This window comes from Podarcis filfolensis (genome assembly GCF_964270895.1).
Source record: "Podarcis filfolensis genome assembly, chromosome: 14".
Lineage (NCBI taxonomy): Eukaryota > Metazoa > Chordata > Lepidosauria > Squamata > Lacertidae > Podarcis > Podarcis filfolensis.
In genome coordinates, this window is record NC_139616.1 from 19,556,242 (window position 1) to 19,568,310 (window position 12,069).

At 48.4% G+C, this 12,069-nt stretch overlaps 1 protein-coding gene across 15 annotated transcripts in view; it reads right to left on the bottom strand.

Annotated features, from left to right (window-relative positions):
• Positions 1–313: 313 nt before the first annotated feature.
• AKAP13 (A-kinase anchoring protein 13) overlaps positions 314–12,069 on the bottom strand; it is a 252,720-nt gene continuing 240,964 nt past the window's right edge. For all 15 annotated transcript variants that reach the window (XM_083586086.1, XM_083586079.1, XM_083586080.1 and 12 more), the window contains 6 exons: positions 11,295–11,365; positions 10,598–10,642; positions 9,963–10,013; positions 7,146–7,595; positions 5,989–6,289; positions 314–4,848 (listed from right to left, as the gene is read on the bottom strand). In XM_083586086.1, the coding sequence (XP_083442212.1) occupies positions 4,799–4,848; positions 5,989–6,289; positions 7,146–7,595; positions 9,963–10,013; positions 10,598–10,642; positions 11,295–11,365 (968 nt within the window). In that variant the 3' untranslated portion in view covers positions 314–4,798. The remainder of the gene's footprint in view (positions 4,849–5,988; positions 6,290–7,145; positions 7,596–9,962; positions 10,014–10,597; positions 10,643–11,294; positions 11,366–12,069) is intronic.

Below are 12,069 nucleotides of genomic sequence, written 5' to 3' on the forward strand. Positions count from 1 at the left end.
GCACAAAATGGCTGCCATTGACAGCACCCCCCCCCCCAAGGCCACGATGAAGACAAGATTCTGGTCTAGATGAGCATTTGTGCCTCATCCAGCAGGCCTCTTGTTATGTTCTTTATTTCTTCCTTACCCAGAGCCTCATGAAGGCATCCCTACCACCCTCACTCTGGGCACTTACATTTTCCTTCCTCTCTTCCTTTGCTGCATGGGAAGAAAATGAAGTATCTTATCCAGGCGTTCAAAGGAAAGGCTTTGAAAATTTTCATTCAACACAGTTTGATTTGATATGAACAAACAAACACACGCAGGCAGAAACTCATCAGACTTAAAACCAAGATTTATTTAGAGGGGAGGGGGAAACGACTTTACAAGAAATTGCTCTCATTAATTAATAAGGAAGGCAGATAAATAAAAGCTATTACAAAAATCTGATTTTTTTTCTTCTTTTTTTGCAAATTACAAGGGGGGGGGGAGCTTTGTAAAATTTTACAATCAGTAACCTACTTTTTACATAATTACAAATTAACATATAGCAGTTTAGGTTGTTGGTGGTTTTTTTTACCCTCTTCACTGTTGTATGTTTCTATTTTTAAAGTGTGTTTTTTAAACATTACTTTCAACCAGAAATATGAAACAGGTACCCTTATACAAGCCTAGATAGTGGGGCGGGTGGGAGAGAGAGAGAGAGAAAGTCCAAATGCTTGGACAATATCATTATAATACATTTTTCTGGCAAGTATGCAAATGTACTCGTTCACTGTCAGAAAGGAATTATCATACCTTTGTTTTAACCATATATAATTCAGCTTTCCCCAACCTGGTGGCCTTGAGATGGTTTGGGTCACAACAACTCCCACTGGAAGGAACCAGATTGAGGAAAGCTGAACCAGAGAATAATTGAATAGAAGGAACCTTTGAACACCTACAGATTTTATTTAAATACACAAATGCATCTCCTTTTTTTTTACATGTATGTAACACCGGACTCCTCTCTGTGTGAAGAAAAGGAACAATTGCAGCAGACTTTTAGAAACTTTTCTTTTTCTAAAATGTTACCACATGAAATGGCATTCCATTTTGCTCCCAGCCTCTGGTGCCTCTCAGCATCCATGCAATGACCCACGGACATTAATAATACTAGATTAAACCATTCGTCTTGAGCTTTAAAACTGAGCTGCATTGCTAAAGGGGAAACTATACAGACACTGTGGATTGTGGTCCTTTGCATGGATGAAAACCGGATTGTAAAGCGCAGACGGGGAAGGGGATGGAGGGTAGAAGGCTGAGCAGCAACAGCTAGTCTGCTATAATTAAATAAAGTTGGAGACAATAGTTTTTGAGAGGAATGAAGGTGGTTCCAGGCAGGCTCTGCTTTCTGTGTCCTATACATGCTCATTTTCTCTCACTGCCATCTCTGGACAAACAACTTAAGGAAAAAAAGTTACCCCAGCCTGCAAAAACTCATTTAGCAGCACCGAAAATGGGATGAGCATATCCAATGTGAGAAGTGATCTGCCTTCAACCTGCCTTTAGATCTCTGAAACGTGGCGAAGAGACACTGGGTTTTAGAGGTTGTTCCCTAGCAGTGGTCAATTGCATTCAATGCTCTACAGGTTATTTTTTTTATTTATCGATTTAATATTTACAGAAGCAAAAAAACCCCACTTTGGGCTTGACAAAACAGCTCAGTAAACGTTTCTCTCTTCTTCTTTTTAAATCCAGATCTCTTTCAAACAAACAGAAAGATTTATTTATTTTTATGGCAAGCCCAGCTTGCAGTCAAGAGAACAAGCAACAACAACAACAAAATAATTAAAGTAACAACAATAATAAAAAGTTGACCTCCACAGCTGCCTCCTGCTGCGCTTTTGGAGAGTGAATTGCTTAGAGAGCTTTTGGACTCAGCCAGGCTGAGGGAGGTTCTCCGTTGCTGGCCAAGACAGACCCGACGTACCTGCCGCGGTCCCAGCACTGAAGGCTTGTTAAAGAGTTTTCTCTGTTTTTCCGCGCAAGATTCTTGCATGGGGAAAAAACCAACACAAATCCTGAGACGCTCTAAAGGGAGAAGGCATCAGGACAATAGTGCAAACCTTTCGTTAAAAAATAAGTCTGAAAACATGGTAGGAAAAGGAAGCTTTCAAAATGCTTCAGGGATTTGGCAGGGCAGAGGCAAGGCAAGAGAGAGAGAGAGAGAGAGCACTATTTGTGCCCTTTTCTCCAGTCTACAGGAGTAAACTCTGGGGAGCCTATATTATTAAAAAATATCATAACAGGGGACCTTTCATCTTCCCTTGGCATCACCACATAAGGAACTACTTTGCCAGCTTGTTCCACAATTCTTTTTGCATTGGCACAAGGTGCTGGGGAGAAAGTCCTTTCACACACCAACTCCAAAATTTTTTCCACTGGGGCTGCATCCCTCTCTGCCCTGCTGCCTTCTTGCTCCCAGTGCAATGAAGGATGCAGTTTAATCTCTTCACCTACTCAGGGTCACCGCTTGCTTTGCAGAAGGAAAAACAGCTTTCTGAGATTCCATACAGAAAGCACCAGTCTCACAGGATGCATTTCTGAACCTGATAAAGCATCACCTGTACAGGAATCAGCAGGTGCACCCATTAAGTGTGACTGGTGGAGCAACGCCAAATAGTCAAGAAGTCATTGGATCTGGCCTGACTCACTATGCTTGTATTCACCAGAGTGAAGGACGCTCAGTCTGCAACTCAAACACTGGAGTGTGCATGGCCAGAAGAATTAACTCGAGTCCAAAAAGAAAAGAAGGACGAACTATGCACCAAACCCTCCTAAAGGCTGAGCCACCCAATCATTTAAAAGCTGGGAAACTTGCCATGAATGGATTCCCCCAACCCACAGGGTTCAAGTTGCAAAGGGAATTGTCAAAGGTTCACCCATATCACATGGTGCTAAGTCCGAGAAACAAATCCAAGTATTTTCATATGTCATAAGGAACCATTTTATCAGTTGGGGGGGGGCATTATTTATCTCTTCCACCTCAAAATGATGGTCTGCGCTGACGCGATCTGTGATGCCAGATTTGGAACTTTGCAATTCTTAAAGGTGGCAAAACTGTGGCCCTCTAGCAGTTGTCTGACTACAACACCCATCATCCCTGACCATTTGGCTGTGCAGGCAGGGGGCTGATGGGAGTTGGAGTCCTACTGCAACTGGAAGGCCACAGCGTTCGCTCACCCGCCAAGTTCCCCTTACCAGATGAGGAATGTTCAGAGGCTACAGTGGACTCCGCTATGCATGTAAGTGAAAGGCCATTGCACTTCTGCATATATGGCTCATTTCCCACCCAGGTTGCCGCCAGTTGAACACCCTTCAAAATGGCTATGAAGGTAGCACTTCTAGCAAAGAGATGAACCAGCAAATTTGGAGAAAATCAGAAAGCAGAATTAGTGGCTTTCTAGTTGAAACTACTATTAATACTGAAGGCTGAGATGGGAGAGCTGCATTCTGGGAAAGGAGGTGTTCTTGGGCCAGGGAGTCAGGTCTTCCCTTGTGCTCATTTCAAAAGGGACTTGAGAGTAGTTGTGATTTAAACATTGGCCTGTTGAGGCTTTCCTGAAGTGGCTTCTGAAGAAGGGAAGGGGAGCATGTGGCTCTTAAGAAGTTGTTGGACTACAGCTCCCATCAGCCTCAGTCAGCATGGCCAGCAGTCAGGGATGATGGGAACTGGAGTCTAGCAACTTCTCAAGAGCCACAGATTCCCCTTCCCTGTCCCTAAAACATACACTCCATCTCTCTCAATTTTCAAAGATTGCCTGTTCATATTTCACTCTGACTTGGTAGCCTTAGCCAGCTCAAATCCATTCTTACACTTTTGCTTCTATCAAGCAGAAGATCCCTGATACTGTCCCTGGAACTATGAACCAGCCAAGTACCTCCAGTATTCCCACAATGCACCTGTGTGTGGATCCTGCGGCACGACTTACTTTGTGTGCAAACAGGTCCTCAGAGCCTCTCTAATGGGAAACCACCTTCCTAATTGAGTTGGCCAATTTGCCGCTATGTGGCCTTGAGTCCATTCCCCAACACACAGATGGATATTTTGGGGGAGAAGGTGTTTTTGCCAGTGACAGAAGCACTTGAACAGAGTGCCAACAAGTAAAGAGATATTTAATATCAACACAGTCCCTGAACAGTTTCAGCTAAACCTTTAGGGAAGAGCTAAGCTCAGCCAGCTTTTTTCTGTACAGAATTAAAGCATACCCCAACGGATATACAGCTACATTTTCTATATTTATATTTATATATAAGTATATATACAGTACTATCTATATATATGGCAATGTAGAAAACATTGCATTAAAGAGCCCCATGCTTTTGCTATAGAGGGCGATGGTTTTTTGGTGGACTTCCCCAATAGAAGATCAGCCAAGCTGCCACCCAGGATGCACTTTTTTCCCAATCTTTGGAGATGAAAACAGAAGCAGGGAGTGTCTCTTAACAGCCAGCATTGCACACAGAATGGATGCTTTTCTTTTCCTTTCAGAGAGACCCGTGCAGCCAAAACCAAGCCCGCCCAGTCTGGCCACACCCAGAGTCCGAAGCTTTTGCCTCCCCTGCTGCCTTTTAAAAGGTCATGGATCCAGGACACAGGCAAAGCCAGCAGTTGGGAGCAGGCTGCAAATTGTAGGCACGCAGGTGGGTTTGCGCTGCAAGGACAATTCAGTTCAAGGCAGACAAGAGCCGCTGCTGCATCTGCCCTGTGCTGGAGAGCGCTCTGCAGGGCACAGCACGGGGCAGCCACATCCTTGCAGGAGGTGGAACAGTGGGGTCAGCAGAAGATTTCTTCGCCCTCCGGTGCCGCTTCTGGTGACTGAGCCTCTGGACAAGGGAAGGAAATCACAAGCAAACGACATCAGTACCATGCAGAAGGGGCACGTATTTCCTGCTCTCCCTGCTCATAGCTGTGAAGACCTTAATGCCCAAATTAAATATTCCAAATGCAACCTTGAAGGTGCTCCTGACCTGCTTTCAACCCCACCACTGGGTATCGCAACAAATCTTTCCTTGGGCAACAAACCTGCGCCTTCAAAGCAGGCAGTAGTGACAGGCTATTGTAGTGGCAGATTTCTGATTCCCTTTCCAAGGCACGCCAGGAGCTACAGAGGAACCAATCCTCTCCTGCCTGCCCTGGAGGAAAGAACTGCAAGCAGTTCACATCGAGGCATGGTGCACCCAAATGGCCCTGAGAATCAGATGACCCTGGCAGTGGTGGAGCTTCATGCTCCGGCACCAGGGGGCGGAGAGCAGGCAGGGGCAGGGCGCATCCTGGGGGTGTGGTGCACCACCCACAGGGGCGGGGCATGTGTCTTGGGGGCGGGGCATGCTGCCTGCAGGGGCGTGGTGCCCAGCACCGGGGGGGGGGGCAGCCGCAATGGCACCCTGCCAGGATTGCTCTGCTGGGGGCGGTGCACTCCCCCCGCACTCCTCTTCCTCCGCCAGTGGACCCTGGAGAAGATTGCCTGCATCGTTTAAAAGGCACCTCCTCCCCTTCCCCACTTCTTATTTCTTCTAAGTGTCCAAACAGGGCTTGCCTGCTGCTGCCTCTTCCTTCCCTGCTCCACATAGTTGCTTCCTTTCCAGGTGTGAGGGCTGGTCGATTATGGGAAATGGGGCGCTGCCCCACTAACCTCAGTCTGCCCAGAACCAGTGCCCCACTTGTCTGCCTTCTTTCTTACAACCGGCTCAGGGGGTAACTATGGCTGTTTGCTTCCTCCTCCTCAAGTCTCAGTGTTGCCCTTGTACAACTTAGCAGGGAAGAGGAAGATGGGGACAAAGCTACAATTAATTGGTCCCGGCACCACCTACCGCTGGGCCTCCCAGCCTTCTGCCCTATCTGTCTCAATGGGCACCAGCAACCACTGCAGGTAAGCTGGTGGAAGGAGGTCTCATGCGTCTTAACTCCCTTGGCTCCAAGTGACATGAAGACCTCTTAGCAGGTGGAAAGAGCCCTTTGCTTACCAGCTGGCTGAGAACGGTGCCCTTTGCCCTTCTTCTTTTTCTCCTTCTTCTCCTTCGGCTTGGCCAAGCCAAAGAGGCGGTTCTGCACCTGACCCTGTCCGTCAGCTGCCTTGTTGGCTTGGCTCGATGTCGTCGTGCCAAGCAGGTGGAAAGCGCCTTTCTCCTTGTGCGTCCTTGTGAGGCTGTTCCTTTTGGGCGACGCAGACAGTTCTTTCTCCAAATGGCCCTGTTGCCTGGAAGTTGAGTCGTCGGGCACGGGAAGGGAAGGTGTCCTGGTCATCTTGCCGTGCTGGTTGGAAAGCTGCAAGGCAGGAGGCAAAACAAGTGGTAGAAGTGAAACAGGTGTGGTGGCGGCGGCACCAGCAGTCCAGGCATCACATTGACAGGAGGAATCCCTCCTCGCCATGAAAATAACAAGGCTGCCTACTGGATGTTTTAAGCCCGTGTGACACTGTTTTGCAATGAGCAGTCTGCAGGTGATTTGGCTGTTCTGCAACAATTTTCCACTAGGAAAAGATCACAGGATGGCCTGTGGGAAACCAAGCAAGGCCCAAGCACAAGAACACCCTTCTCTCCTGCTGTTTCCAGCAATTGATATTCAGAGGCATGACTACCTCCAGCTGTGAAGGCGCAGCACTGCCATCTCGTCTAGCAGCAACTGATAGCCCTTCTCCCCCATGAATTTGTCTAATTCTCTTTCCAAGTCATCCAACTCGGTGGCTATCACTGTCTAAAGTGGGAGTGAGCTTCACTGCTTAATATGCACGGTGCGAATAGATGCTTTCTTTCATCTGTTCTGAAGCTTCCTTGGATGCCCCCACGATCTACTGTTAAGTGAGAGGGAGAAAAGCTTTGCTTTCTCAAATAGGGCTGGGGAATTCTCCTACCCCGAAACCCTGGACAGCTGCCCCACTGGTCTTCAACTGGTAAGTAAGGACCCAGCACTGGGTCTAAGATGGGTCACAGCTGCAGCACTACGGCCATACAAATACGAAGTTTTACAAAAATAACCAAAACGGGTCTCCTGTTAGAAGGTGGGTCTGGTTTCTGAAAAGGCTCAAGTCTTCTGGTGTGGGCCAGTGGGATCGGACTCAGTACAAGGTGGCTTCCTATATGTACCTGCCTTTGCCAAAAGCTAGAGTGAGAAGGTGACTTACTGGACTGTGGTTGGGCTCTGCCCGCAGCTGGGAGATCTGCTCCATGTCCCTCCTGAGCTGCTCCTTCTCCTTCTCCAGCTGCTTCTGGGCTGCGCGGAGGTGCTCCAGGTCGAGCTGGTAGGTGGCCTTCTTCTGCTGCAGCTCCTCCTGCTCCTTCTCCAGGCTGTGGTGCCCCTTCTGGAGCTGCTCCTCCCGCTGGGCCAGCCGGGCCTCCCGCTCCGCCACCTCCTTCTCGCGGGCCTCCCACTCCCGCTCCCTCTTCCGCTTCTCCTCCTGGTGCTGGGCCTGCTGCTTCTGCAGGTTGGCCAGCTCCTGCCGCTGCTTCTCCAGGCTGCGCTGCTTCTCCTGCTCGATCAGGGAGTTGGGGCGCAGGGAGCTGCGGGTCAGGGCCCTCTCTGTCAGGAGAAGCTTCTGGTCCTCAATGTAGGTGTCCTGCTGCACGACAACAGCCTGTGGAAGGGAGGGAAGGCTTAAGGAAGGCTGGGACTTGGGGCTTTGCATGCAGGAGACGCCCTGCCCTCCAGTTCAACCTCTGCTCTCTCCAGGAAGGGCACGGAGAGACGCTTCTCTGAAGGGACAGGAAGAGACTCCTTTCCTTGGATTGCCACTACCAGGTGTTGTAGAAAAGAGATGGGGAACCTGAGCCCACATGTGGCTCTCTAGACTTCTATATCTGAACTTGGGGTTCTACTCAGGCCATGTCACTTCCCTATACAGTGGTACCTCGGGTTACAAACGCTTCAGGTTACAGACTCCGCTAACCCAGAAATAGTACCTCCGGTTAAGAACTTTGCTTTAGGATGAGAACAGAAATCGTGCTCCAGTGGCGTGGCGGCAGCAGGAGGCCCCATTAGCTAAAGTGGTGCTTCAGTTTCAGGTTAAGAACAAATCTCCAGAACGAATTACCGTATTTTTCGCACCATAGGGCGCAGTTTTTCCGTCTTAAAAACTAAGGGGAAAAGTCTGTGCGTCCTATGGAGCGAATGCAGGGGGGGAGGCAAGCAGGAAAAGCCCCCAAGAGCCACACACAAGCTTCGCACAGCTCTTGCAGGCTTTTCCCCAGGAGGGAGAAGGGACTGACACGGCCAGTCAGTCCCTTCTCCCTCCTCTAGAAAAGCCTTGCGCAATCTCTCCAGCCGCGGGAGGCTGTGCAAGGCTAAAGAGGAAGCCCGGGCAGCGAGCGGGATCCATCCTGCGCACGCAAGGCTAAAGAGGAAGCCCGGGCAGCGAGCGCGATCCATCCCGCTTGCTGCCCGGGCTTCCTCTTTAGCCGTGCGCGCCTCTCCAGCCGCGGGAGGCTGCACAAGGCTAAGGAAGCCAACTTTTTAAAAATCTCTCTATCTCTACCTCTTTTTCTTTTTTCGTCCTTTCTCCACCCCCTTATTTTCCTCTGGATCAGTGTTTTTATCTAGATTAACGTTTTAGTTTGGAGGGAGGGGGGATATTATAAAAAAGGAAACTTTGCAGCTTTTATTTTAGTATACAATAAAAACAGATTAAACAAAACACAAGAGAAGGAACTAGCATAGAAGAAGAATAGAAAAGGGAAAGAGGGAGGATACAAAGCCATTTACCAGAGGTAGATCTTAACCCTTGCCTCACCAGGGAGCTTCTCTGGCAGGAATTCCCTCGGCTTAAGTGGGGTGAGGGAAGAGTGGCCGGTAGGGGGGTACCTACCTAGACAGTGAAGCCACATGTCTCTCCAATGAAAATTGGGAGTGGGCATTGTGTGAAGTGGCTGTGGATCTCCTGCCGCAGAAGTGTAGGACTGTATAGAGTTGGGAGGGCCACCTGAGGGTCATCTAGCCCAGCCCCCTCACAATGTAGGAATCACAGCTAAAGAACACCAGGCAGATGGTTCCCCAACCGCTGCTTAAAATCCTCCAGTGGTGGAGACCCCCAACAATTTCCGAGGTCACAGAATTGCAGGGTTGGAAGGGAACCCCAGGAGTCATCTAGTCCAGCCCTGGTGGACAGCGGGCACGATTCATCCCGTTGTGCAAGGCTAAAGATGCTGCTCAAGGCTAAAGAGGAAGCGCGCAGCCTGTCCGTTGCTCTTTGGGGCTGGGGGGGAGGAATAATATTTTTTTCCTTGATTTCCCCCTCTAAAAACTAGGTGCGTCCTGTGGTCCGGTGCGTCCAATAGAGCGGAAAATACGGTAAGTTCTTAACCCGAGATACCACTGTACCATGTTGTCCTCTGGTCCTGCCCTGCACCCTCTAGTGTTCTTGCCTGGCTGCAATGTGTCCTTGAACTGTGATAATACCTCTTATTTGCCTGGATGGAGACTAAAAGTGGTGTGTTTATGGCCATGCCCAGTTTGGCCCTATTATCATGTGGCTCCCAGAAGGCTGCCAGCAAGGGAATGTGGCCCTCGGCTTGTAAAAGATTTCCTATCCATGGTGTAGACAAGACAGAGCTAGTTGTGCCCATGGCCCGAGTGGGTATGAGGCAGCTCCCTCTATATCGGACCTCTCCACGCAACGGGGCTGGCTTAAGAGGCATTGTACCCTGACAACACCAATGCCATGCTCTTCCCTTGCACATAATCATCCCTGCTTCTGGGAGAGACCCCTTATTTCGCTGGACCCCTTGCTAGAACTGAGGGCTCCCCCAACATCCTTCCAGCAAGTGCACCAGCAGAGGGAAGCTTAGTCTAATCCTAAGCACCCCAACCCTTCTGATATGGAGAGGGCTTGTGAAGACTTTAAGCCAATATTACATGGTGCATTGTGCAAGCGGAGAATCCACACAGCAAAGAGCCCTTGGCCAATGGACATATTCCTCTCCACCCCCTCCTCCTGGGAGTTACTTACCTGCAACATACCCAGCAAGCTGTGGAGGTGAGTGATGCTCTGGAGAACTTGCTGCAGGAGAAGAAGAAAAAGAAAAAAGCTGCTGTCAGCTGCTGATTCAGTTACTGGCGACACTGATCTGCTGCAGTGTTTTAGCCCAAGAGGGGCAGAAGGGAGGGCACACTCTACTATTGATCAACCATTAGCAAACCTCAAGTGAGCCTCTGTAGCACTGATCAAGCATCCGACACAACAGAGTGTTCTAGACTGGTGTTTATTGTGAGATGGGTGCTCCTCATGCATGCAGAATTGTTTTGCAGTGTCCACACAATGTGTTTGGCATCAAAATGCAAGCCCGTATCCTGCCCCTTCCACAAACTCAGTATGGATATCCTTTCCAGGGGAAATCTGCTATTTTTTATTTATTTTAAAGTCTTCTTGCAACAAAACATCTGCAGATTAGACCCTCATCTGGAAGCACCCATATTCTTTGGATATCAAGTTTTTGTGCTATTTCCTTGCTGGTTTAAAACGTTTTGGTTGTTTTTAATTGTGTTGCATGCTGCTTTGGAAACCGTGATCCTGAAAAGCAGAGACCAGGTTCCTTTGGCTGTGTTGCTCAGCAAAGAAGGCCAAGTGAGAACAGGAATGTTTACCTCATTGTTCCTTTTCAGCACAAACATCAAGTTAGCTGTTCCTCCCTGGGAAGAGATCAGACAGTCTTAATGAGAACAAGGCAGAGGAAAGATAGCAAGGATCAAAGTCAGCCTCAGGCAGCAACACTGAGCCCCAGGAGGAGACAACCTGTGACCCTCCACTTATGGATGGACTACAACTCCCATCATCCCTGACACATTGACCACGGTGCCTGCAGCTGTGGGGAAATGAAATCCAACAAAATTTGGGGGCCCACAGGTTGCCTGCCCATGCCTCGCATCGGGTGTTTAGTCCATTTTGCATCAAACTCTTTAGAAAGGGGAGACAAGGCTGCAGCTCAGAGGTAGAGCATTTGCCTTGCATGCAGAAGGTCCCACGCTCAACTTCCAGGTAGGGCTGGATGGACCCTCTCTGCCAGTCAGTGTGAACAAAATAAAATAATTAAAAACAAGGCTTTATGTGAAGGGGTTTTAATTTTCCAGAACGGTGATTGTTTTTTATTTTGTTTGTTTAAGTATCAGGCCTCAAAGTTCATGCTTTTCAGGAGGAAAAACAAGGCGCTGCTGAATGAGCCAGAATGAGCCCCAAGGAAATTGTCTGGGTGGGCACCCACACTGTTGTCGCGGTTAGTAGCCATTGACAGCCCTATAGGCAATGCATCTACTGTTAAGTGAAGGACCCTCCTCAGTTCCATACCTTCTTCAAAACACTGTCCGACTCTGTCCTCCGAAGATCCTGCACATCGTCTCCTTCAACCTTTTCCACCCCTGAAAAGTCAGGTGTTAACGTGAGTTCCTTAGGCTCAGGAAAAAACATAGAATGATTGCAATATTCCAGCCATAGAGCTGAGGGCAGTCTAGAACCACCTCTCCACATCCTTGTTTGAAAGGAAGTCCTCCACTTTCTTTAAATTTGTAAAAATCATTTTTTAAAAAGCAGTTCACAGCAATCATACACACACAAACACACACCTAGAATTACAGGTCACTAACTATTTCAGAAAATAGTGGCGATATTCTGAGGCAATCTGCTAAGATGGAGCACAGAAAATACTTTAACTTGTACAATCAACTCTAAGTATTATACAAACATGCTTAATATTTGACTGTATAATTTGCACTGCATATGCATGGAATATTCCTGGGGCAGGGGGTGACACCATACAGGGATTCTTTGTTCTGTGTACATTCAGAAACCAAAAAAGAAAGAAAAAAGTTTTGTATGTCCAGTTGAAAGGGCCTTATCTGTAGCAGCCCCCTATTAGTGGATTGGCCTCCTGGGTGAGGTATGTCTGTCTCCCTCATTATTGACTTTCAGGAGGAATTTAAAAATACTGTCATCCATGAAAGAAATGGTCCCTGCCAACCCTGAAATCACTGTTGGAAATAATACGGAGCAAAACTCCAGGTGATCTCAGCGATCGAGCTGAAGCAAAAGGGTTCAGGCGGTCCCAGCTTAAGGTACCCCAGAC